The following is an 18,072-nucleotide window of genomic DNA, read 5'->3' as shown; positions in this document are numbered from 1 at the left end:
AGAAAACTATTTCGGACTAAAGCGCATCTTTATAGTAGCCTTATAATAAAACAAAATATGTAATTAGGGCCAGCTGCCCTTTTCTACTTGTAGTTTTAATGTAAGAAAAGAATGGCACCTCCTGGATGTTTTAATGTTGTCCTATAAAACAGGTCCTGGATTTCAAGGAGATTTCAACATCTTCATAAAGCTTTTTAAACCTGGTGACATATTTCAGGCCAATGTCAGTTGCACCCAGTGTGATCCACAGATAGGACCAGTAGAACCTATCAAATGCTTTTGAAAATGAAAAACCCTAATAATATTATCTTTTCCTCTGATCTCCCTCCCCTGGGAATCGAAAATTATACCAATAAGATACCAGATAGCCCTTCTTCAACTCAAAGAAATAATATGTATCAAACACTTTCACTTTTCTCAAAACGTTCAAAGCTCTGATTTTTATGCAAATTGTGCTGCCTTATCCCAGCTTACCTATTTGAGGCACATTTTACTGCCAGTACCTCCTGGTGAATAAGAGCGTCCTAAGGAATATATTCTCAATGACGAATATTTGCAGCATGTGCAATCTTATAAGAATTGAGTAGTCCCTCTTTTTCTCATCTGTGGTTTTTATCCCATGGTGGTGTAATTCAAAACAACAAATGTACCATTTAATCAATCCCTTGTCAAGAAGAAGTAATTCTTACTTCATTGTCTAAACAGTTTTTGTCAGGAAATAGTTAATAACATGCTGTTTTTTCAAAGGAAATATACATTGAATGTAAGTAATTTATTTTTTTAGAAACACTAATGGAATATTTTTTACAAAACACCAATCGGCGTGTCAGCATAATTATTTGCATTTGTAATTTTGAAAGCAAAAATCTCTAGTATATTCATTTGCTTTTGTAATTTTGAAAGCAAAAATCTCTATTTTGTGTAAAAGTGAAATCAGTGCTTTGTCCTTATATCAAGTAATTGTATATGAGTAACCTTCTCCTCAATTGCTTTCATTCATCAAATCAAATGTTCTTGCATCTTCACATTAATGAAGATTGCCTACTAAGGCTCCGATGTATATTTGTTACACTGATCCCACAAAACATCTGATAAGTCTGTACTGTTGGTCTTATCAATAAACCCCAAATTGTAAATATTTGACCTGACCTAAAATACACACTAAAACAATTAACTCCTTGTCCTTCCTGCACCCCATTTCCCTCCCTTCATAGGATATGTACATAGTCTTTTTTTATGTCTTCAGATTTCTGCAGATTCCTTCTATTATGGATGTTCTCCAGGTGAAAAATTGGATCTGGAATCTTTTCCCCACAGCAATAGCTCTCTAAGACACCAAGTCATTCATGTGTCTCCAGTTGTGATTCCTTTCATGCCGGACATAAGATCATTAGGCACCATATGGCAGTGTCTGGTCCACTCACATTAGTTCCTTATTCTGCATGCCTCATCAACGCCAGTCCGGTGTTTCAACCAACAAAATGACTTGGCAAATCCATCAGCTACAACATCAAATGTCACCTCCTAAGTTCTCATAGTTTGATCCCTATCAGCGAATTTGCAAAAAATAACTTCTATTGGATCAACACAACATCTGTATGTGGTGTCTAGAATCTGTCTAAAGCCACTAAACATACAACTGCTGCATGTTAATGCACCCTTAGGACATCAGTGAGTGATAAACTAAAATCTTTTAGGCAAGAGCTCAGAAGGGTACTCCCAAACCATCCCAATCCCTTCCTCCATCTAAGGCACTGGACATTGAGCGATCCCTTAAGAAGTTCTCTCATAAGAGATGCAAACAACAACGCAACTAAGAGAACTCGTATTCCTTGTGAGTACTGTCCCACCCTCTGGACCATTGAGAGGTTCAGCAGCCCTGTCCCCCCTGCCAATCTCTTCCTCAGCTTCAGAGTCCATCATCACTGAAAACAAGTACCCTTTTCTACTGGTCTCTTCTGCATCTCCAAAGGATAAATACCTAAGCTTTCCTACATTATCCAAACGAGTACAACCTGGTTTCTCCTCCCACAAAGCATCTTAAATTAAAACTGTGCCACTTCATAGCTGTACTACCCCTCCCCAAAAATAGGAAAATCTTTCTGGCTTTATCCCACTCTTTCACACAAAGACTGAATTCATCCCTCTTGCATTTCCCTCCTAAACTAAACTTGTATTGTGAGAGTGGAATCTTGCCTTTTCAAGAGGTACTGTCTCGCAACAAGACTGTGAGCATCCTTTCCTGGGAAACCTCGTAACATTATGGTATTTAGGTATCTATCCCTCCTCCCCTGTGATAATTGAAATTGCTTTCAGTCCTTGAATTTTATCTGGAAATATGAATTCTGAGGGTTGCGGCTGTTGATTCCTCTCACAACTTGCATTAGTGATTTGAACATGAAATGACCATGACTTGAAACGGTGTCTGTGATGCCACAGTGAGGTGACTGCCTTGGCTGACATGCATGCATGATGGTGGAGCACCAGTACAAAAACATTTGCGATGCAGGCAGGACATCCACGGGAAGTGGCGTACATGATCACCTTTATGATTTGTGTGAGTCCTGTCTGATTTTCCGGCTCAATTGATCTTATTTTAACCACACTTCTTTGTAAAACGTACCTACTAAAATGGTATTAGTTATTTCTGTATTTGTAAAGGTTGGCTGCAAATCATTCCATTTACATTATTTTAAGTCCCATTGTCTAACCAATCATGCATCCCTCTGTTCCTTTTTGCAGATGCATGTTGTAATGAAAGGCGTGCATCAATTTTTTCTTTCAGTGTCATTTGTATTTAAAATGCAGCATTTCGAAACACATTTGAGCCTCTAGCTGGATCAACTTCCTATCTTAAAACATACTTTAACAAAGCCAATATATGTGGAATTTTGTAGTGCAATACTTTAGTGCGATAATTTATATGAAATGTATGGTGTCTAGCTGTTGTAAGAATTTGTGCAATTAATTAACTTATCCCTGCCCTCATGACTGCAACACTAGGTCCTCTCCTTAATCTCTGGGCACCCTATAAATGCAAATTCCCCAGGAAAGCAATTGCATGGATGGTCAAAGCTCTTTGCACAGCTTATTCCGTAATAGGTATTATATGGGTGGAGTAAGCTACCAAAGAATGGCAAAAACTAAAGAAAAAGAAAGCTACATGCAGAAACCCACACACACAATGTATGTAGTAGAAGGGGAGAATAGCGCATTTCACTTACTTTGTACATCATACGTTGGCAAGATGACCCTGTGAAGTTAGTAGGCAAACACTAAAGAGAGAACAAGGTGTAAGTTAAATCTTAAAAATATAGAATTATTGAGAAAGACCTCATCCATTTGCAGATCAGGAACAACTAATTCAGAACACTCATATAGCAACATTCTAAGTAGGTCTTCTATGCATGTGGTTCTCAAATGGAACACTCATGCTGAAGGCATAACATTCCTCACTTCATTACTAAATTAACAATAACTTATAACAGGCATGTACAAAATGAATATTCTCAACCATAACGACATTATTTACAACAGTTCTAGCATTAGTCAGTAAAATAGTCCTTCAGATAAACTGGCAACGTACTCCTTCTATAACTCACTCTAGTATGAATCTTTTTATCATTTTGCCAGCTTCTCATGCTATCATTTTGACAGCTCCTCCTTTCCTCCAAGACATGTTTACCATTCTGAGAACTTTTGCTTTCTTTCATAACACCCTTCTCGTCCTCCTCTTCCATTTCATTCTCATGAGGGCTAAGCAGAACTACTGTATTGTTGTTTCAAATTCTTCCATCTGCTGTTTTTACTGCCTTACAGAATGTCTTGATTTTTTGTGCTTTTGTGAATTTTTATCGCTTCGTACACCCAACGGGTGCACTGATTTAACAAGGCATCTACTTTGACTTCAAAATCCTTTACTTTTTCCTCACATCAGTGTCTTTCTTTCACTGACCTAAAAACTTCTCTTCCCGAATTCTCCACTCACCATTTCTTTTAAATGTCATACCTTTATCCCAATTCATCCATCCTGGACATAACATTGCGTTAGGAGCTCTTCCTGTAAATAATTTAAAAGGAGTTTCCCAGTTGTAGTGTGAGGAGACATGTGATATGCTGTAATTCTTCTCTGTAGTTCAAGCTTCCAATCCAAAGTTAACTTTTGCTAACTGAATACTTTCTTTCATATGTTTGTTAAATCGTTAAATGGCACAGTTAGTTTTAAGATGATATGTTGAACACCTCTTGTGACGAATGCCACACGACTCAAAGTATACACTAATTTCCTTTGAACAAAATTGGGGACCATAATCTAACAATATAACTTTTGGGAATCTTTCCCTTTTGAATACACTCTCCAAAAACTTTATAATGCTAGCAGAAGATATATCCTTTACATTTGTGACTTCCACCCACCTAGAATATAGGTCTATCAAAACCACATGCGACAGTCCCATAATATCAATATAAACCTCTTTCCAAGGTTGACTCGGTAGTTCCCAACACACCATTGGTATTTGATGTGTTCTTAAGATGTTATCACTGTATAAACACTCCACACATTCTTTGACAGCTCTCTCTATTTCCAAATCCATCCCTTGCCCAGAAATTATCCCTTAAACACGTTTTCATCTTCACTGTCCCAAGATTTCCTATGTGTTCTTGTTTTATGATTTTGTTCCTTAAACTAGTAGGAGGAATTACCCTTGTTCCCCTTAATAGCAAATTCCGATTCATGGACAATTCATCTTTTAAGACAGTCCATCTATTCTCCAAACTGCCAAACTTGCCATCTTGTACTGTATTCATCGCTTCTAATAATAACAAATCTTTATTCAACTAATTTTTCTATTCTTCCTCAGTTATCACACCCAGTGTTATTTCACACACATCATCTTATTCCTGTTCTCTCACTTCCTCCTGTTTGAAGTTCTAATCTTTCTCATAAACCAGTCTTGAAAGACAGTCTGTTGTATAATTTTGACTCCAAGCATAGACTCTACCTTAAAATCAAACTCTTATAGAGCAATTACCCATCTTCTAATTCTTGCTGATACGAAATATAAACCTTTTTTTATCAAACTGCCACTAAAGGTTTATGGTCTGTATAGACCCCAAATTCTGAGCTCCAAACAGAATTCTGAAACTTTGTTATCGCCCAGAAAATTGCAAATGTCTCTCTTTCTATAACCGCATAATTTTTCTCAAATATCCCCAATGACCTGGAGGCACGCACAACCAGCCTTTCGTGACCTGTGTTAGTTTGAATCAAAACTGCCCCAAACCTTTAAGCTGCAATCTGTTATGATATATGTCTCTTTGCCTGGAATAAATGCTTATAAGCAGGGAGCATATCTTAACTCTTCCTATTACGTCCTTGGCTGTGGGCGCTGGTGTGCCACGGACATAACAGTTACATTCTCGGCACAGCATCGCCTAATTCCTCAGCTGTAAACAGCAGAGGGATTTCCTTTTTTTTTTATAGCCTCAGTAGTTGAGGAAGAGCTTCTCCAACCTCCCGAGGTATTTTTTTAAATGTAATGACTACCGCGCGCATGGCGCGCTGACATTATTACATTGAAACGAGCTGATCGGCTCATTTCAGTTTCCCTGCTTCAGTGCTCTTGGGGCTATCTCAGCCCCCTAAGCACCGAAACACATGGGAGAGGTATCGTTGAAAAGGGGACAATCCCTAGTGGATCCCTGCTTGGGGATTGCTGCAGGAGGGTGCTCCACAAGCAGGGATCTCCCTCTAGACACCAGGGAGGGGGCGCGACCCCTTGGGCAAGAGCCTTTGCTCCCCCATATTAATTTGGTCATATTCAGTCTTTCTGCCACCCCCGGGGGGAATCATTTTTATGGGGAGACCAAGGGGAATGCTGGGTGGTAGGTGCGGTGATCCCAGACAAAATCTGCAGTTTGTTGAGGAGTCAGGGTAAGAATATAAGAATATGTTGGAGGATCCACTCAAGTCACACCTCCCTGAACTCCCCCAGGTATCTAGTTTTGAGAAATGTCTGGGTTTGATAGGCTTCCATTGATGGCCATAGAGCCCCGGACCAAAAATGCAGGTGCCCACTATCTATGACACAACAACCTGTTTTGCAAGGGAGGCACCTGTGTTTTTGTTTCCGGACTCAGCAGTCATCTAGGAAAACCTACCAAACCCAGACATTTCTGAAAAGTATTGAATCACACGGGAAGGATGGGGGGCTTAATAGGTCCAGCATACGGGCCCCAATCATAAGCTAAAGACAAAAGGTATTGCTTCTTATTTGAGCTATCCCTGGACGAGCACTAACCACCTTGCCCTTTCTTAACACCTACTAATAACTGCCTTTACTGACATGGTCTGACACCCTTTTCCACCCTCCAGCCCCCTGGGAACAGCATACCTTTTGTTTTTATTTTCTGAAAAGTAGACATGCAGGGGAGTCTAGGGTGGAGTGGCTTGTATGGATCACCCAACATTTTGTTTACCCAGAACCCCCTACAAACCTCAATTTTAGCAACAAAAAAAATCACGTTTTCTTCACAGTTCTGTGTGGGAAAGTTGTGGAAACACTGGGCCCGCACACATTTCCTACCACCCAGCATTCCCACAGGTCTCCTGATAAAAATGCTACCTCACTTGAGTGGGTGGGCAAGTGCCCACGACAGGGAAGGGACCAAATTGTACTATAGAGGCATCAAAATTATCAATCATCAAACAACCTGGTTTTGCCAGGGGTCACCTGCGCTTTTGGCCCCGGGTTCGGTGGCCATTTATGGAAACCTACCAAACCCAAATATTCCTCAAAACTAGACACTCAGAGGAGTCCAGGGAGGTATGGTTTGTGAGGATCCCCCAACATTTCCTCACCCAGAATCACCTGCAAACCTCAAATTTAGGTAAAGAAATCACATTTACCTCACGTTTCTGTGTGGGAAAGTTGTGGAATCAATGGTCGACACCAATTGCCTACCACCCAGCATTTCCCTAGGTCTCCTGATAAAAATGGTACCTCACTTGTGTGTGTGGTCCAAGTACCCGCTACAGGGAAGGGCCCAAAACATATTGTTGAGACATCAGAATTATCTTACAAAACAACCTAGTTTTGCAAGGGGGGGGCACCTGCGTTTTTTGGTCCCGGGCTAGGTGGCCATTTAGGGAAACCCACAAAACCCAGACATTTCTGAAAACTAGACACCCAGGGGAGTTCAAGGAGGTATGGTTTGCATGGATCTCCCAATGTTTTCTTACTGAGAATCACCTGCAAACCTCTAATTTAGCTAAATAAATCAAATTTTCCTCACGTTTCTTTGTGGGAAAGATGTGGTATCAATGAGGTGACACAAATTTCCTATCACCTAACGTTCCCTCAGATCTTCCAGTAAAGGTACCTCCCTTGTGTGGGTGGGCCAAGTAGCCGCGACAGGGAAGGGCCCAAAACATTGTGTGGAGATATCAGAATTATCTATCACAAAACAAACATGGTTTTGGATGGGGGATCACCTGCGTTTTTGGTCCCGGGCTAGGCGGCCACCTAGGAAAAACACATACATTTCTGAATTTATCTAATTTAGCTAAAGAAATCACACTTTCCTCACATTTCTGTCTGGGATCACTGCACCAGCACAAATCTCCTACCCCCAGCGTTATCCTCTGCCTCTCGAGTAAAATGTTACCTCACTTGTGTGGGTGGGCCAAGGACCTGCGACTGGGAAAGGCTAAAAACATAAAGATTCAGGGTATAGCACAGCGAAGTGCTATATTTATTTTTTATACAAGTTTGTAGGCGATTCTGCATTGGATACCCAAACAAGTGAGAGATCATTTTTATCAGGAGGCCAAGGGGAACGCTGGCTGGTAGGAAATATGTGCTGGTGCGATGATCACAGACAAAAATGTAAAGAAATTGGATTTATTTTTAGCTAAATTTGAGGTTTGCAGAGGATTCTGGGTAGGAAAACGTTGGGTGTTCCATGCAAGTCACACCTCCCTGGACTCCCCCTGTTGTCTAGTTTTCCATAGATGGCCATCGAGCCAGGAACCAGAAACGCATGTGACTCCCTTGCAAAACCAGGTTGTTTCATGAAAAATAATTTTGATGTCTCCACAATAGGTTTTGGGCCATTTCTTGTTTCAGGCACTAGGCCTACCCACACAAGTGAGGTACCATTTTATCGGCAGACTTGGGGGAATGCTGGGTGGGTTGCAGTTTGTGGCTCCCCACAGATTCCAAAAGTTTCCATCATCATGCTTGCCTGTCTCAATTTATGGCCCAAAAACAGCCAGCTGCCCTCCACCCCCACTGTGAGAGAGGAGCAATGCTGCCTTTTTGGGTCTACCATCCATTGCAAACATCTACCTCAATCCTACTCACCATCCTTCCGGCTTCACAGCGGACCCTCTGTGTCACCTCTATGCTAACTTCAGTTAGAGCACCACCCTTGCTTGGCTGCCACATTATTGCACAGTAAAAGAATACAATCTCCCCCTTGCATGCTCGGGTGACACAGTTGATGATTTTGCAATAGTCATTCGGCCAACACATTACCCGTCATATTATCAGACCCTCTGCCTATCCCCCAAACTGCCTGGGCTGAGAAGACAATCCCATCCCTTCCTTCCAGGGTCCTAGTTGTGCCAGGCATGTCTGCAGATCTTCTCTTCTGTGTTGAAGTCTCTGTGTGTGATGACTTAAAGTCACAATTTAAAATCCTGGGTTAGCTGAATCAGGCTGAGGACCTGATTTAGAGTTCAACAAACAATCACAAACTTGAGGGATATCCCATTCGCCGCATTACAAGTGCACCAATGGCACGTGTATTCCAGCGGATAGGATAGCTATCGCGTTTGTGACGGAGTAACCCATCCGCCATGCTCTAAATCAGGGCCGCAGTCTCTTATCACTTTGCGGTCGATAAGGTTAGGACTATATGCTGGAACTAGAGGAGCCGGTGGTGCTGCAGAATGAACGATAAAGGGACCGTTCAAAGGATTTTCTTTCAACAGCATTGTTTGTGTTTTATAAGATACACTGTCACATGTCTTGCGTTTGGACAGCAACCCACTCTGAAAATCATCCAATCACCATTGGTACCATAATGTTAGGTGATAGCAACTACTGGTATCAAACGAGTTGCAAAGCAACCACATCAAGTGAATTCCCACAAGGTGATGTTGTGTAGAAGTATGTTTTGCCTCATTGTATGAAAGACAGTCAGAGTAACCAAATCCCTAATTATTTTTCAGCTGCTGCAGATGTTTTATCGACAGCAGGATGAAATCCGGCGGCTTCGAGAGCTTATGAACCAGAGAGATGTGCAAATCAAACAGCTAGAACTGGAAATCAAAAATGTTCGTAATAGTGCAGCTGGCCACTGAGGTATTGACCCTGGTGTGATTCGACAGCCACCGGGACGTAATTGAGCTGCAAGAAAAGAGGCCTCAAGATAAATGTTTGTATGTTTTTTTTATGAAAGACAAACGTTTCTTTTACTGATAGGAGCCAGCAGAACATGGCGCAGTTGTTTTTTATTTACCACCGTCTGAAAATTGTATGTAAATTCGCTTAATTTTTAGCAGTTGGGTCAGGGCGAAAGAATTTGAATTTAGCCATTTTTCCTGGCTTGTTTCAGTGCAAACGTTCACAAATGCAATTAAACTGAAAAAATGGAAAATGGATTCCAGAAATGGATGCAGGATGTATCTCATTGAAGGTGTTAGGTGCAGTGCTTAATTTGTAACAAAATAAGTGCCAGGGCTCTCGTCAAGAGGCCACAGTACCTTCCACCACACTTTGCCTGTGCTATGCAGCCAATGATAGTAACAACACAACTACTAACCATCACACTCCTACAAGTGGGACAATTTGGACTATTTCAGGCCCCCAAAGCTATAAGAATGGCTTGGACAGCAGGAAATCGTAATTTTTAATGAATATAGCATTCATAATTAACTATTGTTGTGGTCATCTCAAAATTACCTAGACAGTGCCACCTTGTGGCAGGCTGTCACAAGCACCGGTGCTGACAATAAAGTACCGGTGCTGAGCACCGGAAACCACCGGCTCAAATTAAGCACTGGTTAGGTGGTCATAAAACGTATACTTTCCTGTATGACTGGTGGCAAAACAGTGCTTGGAAGTCTACGTAAAATGTGATTCTTCCTGATATGAAGGCGTATCTGGTTTGTCTTGTGATAGATCCTCTGGCACAAAGACAAATTTCTAGACCAAATTGAATACTGCTGTACAGATCTTCTGCCCTATGCTGTCAGTAATGGATCCAGTTGAGTCTGTCAACTGTACATCCTCCCACTGGCCGAGGAGTAGGCCCCAGGAGTAGGCCCCATCAACTCCCTTGCCTAGCTTATTGTAGAAGATCTGTTTAGATGCCAAGGCCAGCTATCCTTCTAAAAAGTTAAACAAGAATTGTTAAATCCAATATGTCTTACCTATTTGAGATCTATTGGCTTTGTCAGTATTTTCTTTAGATGTGTTTTGCGGCAGTGCGGCTGCTGTGCAGCATGGCTTAAAGTGGAAGAAAGACCTTATGACGCTACCGGCACTGCGGTACAATATGGCTTCAAAAAACATTGACAAATGCAATAGATCTTACATAGGCAAGACCTATTGGCTTTGCCAATGCTTGTTGCAAACAGCCAATTTATTTTCGTCCTGTTGTTCTCCATGGTAGCACTGCCCCCAGCTGAGTAAACATGTGAGGATATTTGAGGGGAGTTTTCTTTCACGTGGCCTACGTGGGTGGACCCTCTCTTCTCTCTTCCTTTCATGAGATGCTCCATTTCTTTTTAATGTCTTCCAGAAACTGGACAAATTGAATCATTTACTAGCTGTGGGAACATTCCTGACTTTGCACTTCTTTCTGCATTGAACATTTTAAATTGTAAATGATTTGGTGCTGGAGTGCTGTCACAGATGTGGCCTGCTATTGTTATCCTTTTAGTGGGAGGTTTGTCTGGCTTGTTCAAGTGATGTCATCTTTCACTGTGCTTGTGCAATGTGACTGGTTAATGGTGGACACTGCTATATGGGTATTGGACACTTCCTGACAGGCTGTTTACTCTACAAAGCCTCAAGGGCTGGGGTGGAGCCAACTACAAGGTAGGCTACATTTCACTTTGTAAATAAAGAACGGAAGAAGTAAATGAAGTGTGCAGGTGGACACAACTGTCACCACTCCTTATGCCCTTTGACACCACCCCCAAAGACAGGCATCATATCTGATGTACTTTGTGAGAAAGAGTGCCTGAGGGGGAGTCAGTAGATGAACAACTGAATGTAATCAGTGAGGGCGGGTGAGATGAATAATGAATATATGGTTATGGGGAAGATGCGGCGGCCTCCTCCTCTTTGCTGCTCCATGTGGGACACTATTGCAATTGCAAGAATCCATTATGGAATGCTGTAGCACACTATCAGATGAATGATTTGCTTTACCATTGGTGGTGGAGGGTGTCTGAAGGGTCTTCTACCTGTGGGGAGCCCTTATTGGAAGCGATGTACTGCATGAGTGGCATGAGGGGTGATCTTACTGTGCCTTGGGTCACATTGCTTTGGAATGTTTTGGAGGAAGGACAGGTGATTGATAAGGCGTCCTCAGATCATGATAGCTAGCTGCTATGATTTACACAGCAGGTCGCATGTTTATTTTGTATTGATTATTACGTCTATTGTTGCACTTTGCCGTGTAGGTGCTATAAAATTGCTTGTATTAGTATGTCAGCCCCAGAAGGCGCTCGGATCATTTGGTGTCAATTTTCTTTTTCTACATTGAGCTGTTGAAAATAAACACCCAGACCAGGTCAATGGCCCTCAGCAAGGGTAGTCTTTGTCCTACAGTATCTGAGCCTGGACTCTCCTTACCTCCTAGGTATGCCTAGACTGCTCGACCACGATACGCTTTGGATATCCATAATCCAATTAGAACTTTGCAGCCAGTGAATAGCACGTTAGTACCAAAGTCCTAGCACAACAGGGGTAAACAATCAGTACTCACCAGAGAAGTGCATAGTAACTGCGGACTGCCCAGGAGCTTGAGAAAAAGCCTGCCAACTGATGGCTGTCTAGCAGTTTCCGAGAATATGTCTCGCTAGGCATGTCTAATGGAGTGCTGCTTGAAATGTGGAAACACAAAGCAAAGTTGCTATGGCAAGGCAAAAGAACTCCTTAAATCTTGCTGCTCCTTTCACATAAGTGTGGGGTTTGTTGCCTAAAATATTTCTAAAAGTGATATGACATGTCTGCATCATAGTGCTTTTTTTTATATTCAGATGGACAGCTGAGTCTGGGTGGGCAGGTGGGATGGGGAAATATGGACGATGAAAGAAGGGAGGGCTGGTGGATGGATGAAGGGAAAAAAGCCCTATGGTCAGACCACTTGTATCTATGTCAGAGCGCTTTTTGTTCTTACTGCCAGTGGGGGCAGCACAGACAACAGGAGGGAGGCTGGGAATTTACAAGCAAACACAGATCATTGGTGGGGGGCAAGCAAGCATGGACAATAGGAGAGTGGGTACAAGGGAGCAGAAGGACAATGGAGAAATACAAGAGGGAGCCAGCTGCTGTAGAGTGCTTCACCAAAAATGAAAAATGTAGCTCCCTAAAAAGTGCGAGCAATGGACACGAGTACTTGAGCCATGCTCCAGGAAAGGGCCAAACTCAAGAAGAGGAAATGACTACAGCATCCGTTGTCAAATGGAAAGCAAGCAAACGAGAGTGACAATAAAGCCAATCAATGGTAAACAGAGGACAGGCTTAAGTACTCTGCATGTAAACAAAATATCTCGCAAGTGACAGCGCAGTCTGAGGCGAGACCTAAAAATCAAGTGCTGAGTACATGTGGAAACTAAATCTCCTGCCTGCCTGGCAGGTGCGTTCTCTTCATAGAAGTGTATGGCATGTTGTTGACGCAGTTTCAAATTGGCGCCTCTTCCTCCCCAAGTGGTACCTGGGCCATATGGAAACTTTTGTTTTCAATGCTGGGAATTTGCTGATGTTCACAAAAAGTGGGTTCCCACTCACAATATAAAAAATAGATTTGTATGTCACATGTCGTGTGTCTCTAGAGAGAGCAAAAAGTAATGGCAGAGCGGGAGGAAGCCTTTGTGTGACTGAGTCCATGTGGTGCTTTCATTACATTGCTTTGCAAATCACACATTCCCAGTCCCATCTATATGTGATCTTCATAACTGGAGTCTCAATTATGAGCAATGGAGTGCTTAATTTGAACCAGTGGCTAGGCACTGGCATTTGTCAACACCACTACCGATGACAGCCTGTTTCTCTAATTTAGAGGTGAGCACAACAACAGTTGTTTATTAGTTCAATACATATTAAAAATGACAAATGCCTGCCGCCCAAGCCATTCTTATAGCTTTGAAGACCGGAAAAAGTCTGAATTATCACACTTGTAGGAGTGTGATGGTTAGTAATTGTGTTGCTGCTGTTGACAAGTCCCTGGCACTTATGTGCAATCAATGCTGCAGAGTTTGCTCAGACACCCAATGTATCGCCCTTCAGAGATTGGGAAAGCATTTGTAAGGGCTAGCAGCTGAAAAGAAGCAGTACCATTCACTTACGAAGACGCTGGATTTTTTTCTATACATCATCAGTTAGATTTACCATAGAAATGCTGAAAGCAATTGAGATTCTGTTTGACTTTATACTTTGTGTAACCCTTGTATACTAGCTATGATGTAAATATTTTAAAAAAGAAGTCAGAATATGCTTAATACAAAGCCTTACATATATAACATGCCTTACTGTATAATAATAAAAATAACAATATTGGAATCAAGCAGAATTGTAGAAACTGTTATAAAAGAAGCCATTCACTGAAAACTTTATTTAAAACGGGAAGTAATGACCGATTTTGGCACTGAAGTAATGTATATTGACGAAAAATGTTTTATGTCATGTGTAGACGTAGATGTTCCCATTTCCTGAGTTCTTGCTGAATATTCTGTCAATCACATAATCATAATGATTTTAGCCAACCTTCAAAGAGAAGTTCAGGTACCGATTTGGATATGATATGCGCATGAGTTGAGTGCACATATAATATAGCTCGGCCTTTGGAAAACTATAGATTCAGTTCTTTTTGATTTGTAGCATTCTGCCATAAAGTTAAGGTTGTATTTTAAATTTGGTGTTCACTAGCACTACACTGTTGTGGCTTTTAGAAATGATACTCAAAGATTCCAGTTCATATGCTGCATTGCAGTACTTGAACACATTTGTGGAGTTCTCAGATTTTTTTAATGTTTACTTGAGCATCTCATTGTTTTTATTTTATCTTGAATAAATTATTTAAATTATTTGTAAACCGTGAAAAAAAAGAGAAATCACAATTTTGCCCTATGCTTCTTTTTTAAAGATTTTTATTGATTTATATATGTGTTTGTGTTCCTGACCTAACTGCTTAACAACTGAAACTAGAGTCACAGCTTTCTGCCAATTGTAATCATGTTAAATTATTCCGTTTATGTGAAAGTGTAAATTTCTCTTACTTATTTCCATGAACAAAGACTATTGAATCAGCACTTGAATAAGTTCTTCCTCTTTACAGATGCAACATTTGGTATGGTCGTTATGGTCTGGACCATCATAAGATGTACTCTCAAAACCTGTAAAGTAAAAATTTGGGAGCAAAATTTTTTTTTTGCTTTATTACACTGTGCCTAAATATTTTAACTGAACAATGTTTACAGAATTCAATAAATTGTTGTAGAATAAAATTAATGTAAAGGGTTTTGCAGAACTGTGCGGTGTAAAGGAATGAACTGGAAGATTAAATCTCTGACAAGACCTTTACTTTTTCATTTAGTGTACTATCATTCTTTTTGTGGAGTCAGGAAACATAGATGGCGTTTCAGGAAACATAGATGGCGTTTAAACCAATTGTAAAAGATCAGAAACCATCAATAATTATTTACAGCATGCTTGTAGCATTCTGCGTGATGTATGTGCTGTGTGATTCTTAAAGTTTTTTATGAACTTCTAACATTGAAATGAATTCCGTTTTCACAGGTTCATCTTTTTATTTGTGTTAAAGTTCATTAACAATTTTAGAGCACGTTGTAGAGAATTAGTTGCTTACAAAATTGAGCACATTTCTTACAAGCTGATATAGTAAAACATGGATAACATTCACCACAGCTGATCAAAAAGTATGTACAGTAGGTGGTATGTCAAAATAATAAGGTCAATGATATCAAAATGTTGATAAAAACGTAATATTTAGGCAGATCACTATATAATTCCAGGCTAAGTTTGGTATTTATGGTAGTACCCGCCTTATCAGCTAAAGATAGATCTGGTTCAATTTGATTCAAACTCTTTATTTGGCACTATCAGCATAGGCCATAAAAGAACAATTGTTAACATACAATACATCAAAAAACAGAATAAAACATTAAAATATACATCCAAGACTCAATATCATACAAGCGAAGCAATACTATGATTAGCAAAAATTTTTGGGGAAATCATGTTTTGCATTCCCGATGTAAGAGGCAATGCTTAAGCAAACCGCAGGAAAATTCATCATGCACAGGAAAAGCATTATAGCATATTGATTTCTAATATTGTGTGAAATACAAATAGATGAAAAGATTATTTCTTTAAATCCAGATAAAACTGACAAAAAAGCATAAAGTGCTGAGTGCTCTGCTTTGAGATTCCATCACATGGGCACGGAACAGACTCTGTATGCCATTGATTAATATTGGGGAAAGTGGCAAGGTGATGTACAATCCCTATCCGCAATCTAGTCAAAACCAAATTGTGTTGCACGTTTGTCACCTGGGACAAATACGTTTGGAATCCCTCAGTAGAGTGTACGACATATAAGTAGCAAGCGTGGATTTCCTAGCATCAGCACGGGCTCTTTTCTCTGTGCACACATCAGGTAGGACTGCCTTCACCTCAGATTTCTGGAGCGTGAAACCAAATGCCGACTTAAGGGTATCATTGATGAAGGAAACCACTGGATATGAAAGGCATAATCTAACGTTAAACAATCCTGTATGATTGGCTTTGTAAATCCTGTCTCGGGTATGACCCATATTGAACACCACAGTAGAACAGGTTGGCGTAACAATGTGTCTTCCAGGTAAGTCAACCCCACTTCCTTATGAATGATGAATGATGAAAGATGATGTTAAAGAGAAAGTACACAAACTACGCCTTCAAAAAGCATTTTCATCAACCTGTAAAGGGCTACTAGATGTATGACCCCACACGCCCCCACCATGTGTAGAGTCACATTAATTAGTAGTACTTACCCGTCTCCACTCCAGCAGGGACTCAGTAATCCGCCACTAGGACAACACTATCACAGCAGGGAAATCAAAATAGGCTTGGCACAAACCCGCCAGGGATGGAGTACAGTTATCCAGCAGTGGAGTCCGCCGCGTCAACGGATGTGTGCCACTTATGCGACAGAAGACAGACTGATGATGCGGTCGGCAGCTGAGCCAGCCCACATCTAAATACGGTGGGTGGGACTCTGTCAGCTCAACGTCTTACTTGTAACCCCCGCCACAGAGGGACGACGGGAGTTGTGTCAAGATCTAAATCAGGCCCTAAATGAGTAACAGTGGAACTGATTTAAAAGTGATCAATTGTGGAATGTGCATCCCTCCCCATGAACGTATGGATCTGTAAATTGCCTAGGGTGTTATGGTCTTTCAGCAACAGAAGATCATATTTGTGGATCAAGGATATATAAAATCTTACTATACAAGCTATGTGTGAAATGAGGTGTACCATCCCCTGCTCAGTTAGTAAAACCACACACCTGTTTGCCGGCTGACTATATCTTTGAATGTTAAAATCGCCGGCCCATTGGGCAGGTAGGGTTAAATAGCAATTAAAACACGTCTAAGTCTACCACCAGGGATGTTAACAACATCACAATGGCTAGAATCAAACACATTATTGTAAAAATTCATTAGGATCAAATCATCCCCCCCCCCAAATATCAATAACACAAGTTTGATAATAAGGGGAAGACATGACAGATCTTCTATTGGTAACAGGCAGCAAGTTGGTGATCAACATCTCTAAACCACCTTTTGCGCGACCAGTAGGTTGTGGTACTGCTGCTGTAAATTGAGAGGCAAAACCTTCAACATGCAATGGGTCCACCTGCGTAGTTTCCTGTATGCAAATTATGTGGGAAGGAGGGATGATGTCAGGCCAGTCTGGGGCAGTTAGCTTATTCTGAAGCCCTGAGATGTTCCATGAAACAAGGCCACATAGTCCATTATAACCAGAGACGTGTTTGCATTACAGGAAGATGAATTAATGGGAACTGGAGGATCATTTGGACCAAAAATGTATGGAGTAACCACTGCGTCTGCAAGTCTAACATCTGGAGTAGCCACTACATCTGCAAGTCAATCTAATCCCTGCAGATCATTCAATGCATTATACCTGTTTCAAAGTGTGAGGGAAAAAGGATGATTACCCATGGTACGGGGAGGTCAAAAATCATACCCAACCGGAACCTGGTATGTTGATAGAAAAGCCTAAGGGAAGAAGCAGAACATTACCCCCGTTGTGGAGATCGAGCAGGCATTATACATGATCTGTCCTGCAAGCCTGAGGTGCCTAAAGGTGATGATAGATACCAACAACAGGGGCAGCCCTAAGACCTGAACCTGGGGAGAAATAAAGACTAGAATCCTAACAGAGGTTCAAGTAGAAAATTTAAAGTAGTGGAAAATACAAATTAACACACCCAAAGAATTAGTAAATTACACAGCAAAGAAAAAAGTAAAGAAAAACAGCATTATTTCCTGAAAAATGTTTTCAAGGCATACCAATAAACAATAGGACAAAAATGTCAAGAAACATTTTAGACAAGTGATACCCCTACACAAATTAAATTATTATATAAATATAGAAAATGTATTAGAACAATTAAGGATAAGAACAACAATAAGACAATAATGGTGCTCAACAAGTTACACAAACAACCATAAAGACAATACACTGTGTAATCAAAAAAGTGACTGAGGAAAACATATACAAATAGGTAGTTTGGACAAGACAAAAA

The 18,072-nt window shown here is 40.8% G+C and overlaps 1 protein-coding gene across 1 annotated transcript in view; it reads left to right on the top strand.

Annotated features, from left to right (window-relative positions):
* Positions 1 to 10,694, top strand: part of CORO2A (coronin 2A) — a 408,458-nt gene extending 397,764 nt beyond the window's left edge. The window contains exon 12 of the mRNA XM_085636611.1: positions 9,239 to 10,694. Coding sequence (XP_085492737.1) covers positions 9,239 to 9,370 — 132 coding nt within the window. The 3' untranslated portion in view covers positions 9,371 to 10,694. The remainder of the gene's footprint in view (positions 1 to 9,238) is intronic.
* The last annotated feature ends 7,378 nt before the right edge of the window (positions 10,695 to 18,072 follow it).

Source organism: Triturus cristatus, chromosome 2_1 (assembly GCF_964204655.1).
Source record: "Triturus cristatus chromosome 2_1, aTriCri1.1, whole genome shotgun sequence".
NCBI classification, from domain to species: domain Eukaryota; kingdom Metazoa; phylum Chordata; class Amphibia; order Caudata; family Salamandridae; genus Triturus; species Triturus cristatus.
This window is presented reverse-complemented; position numbering and strand designations above follow the sequence as displayed.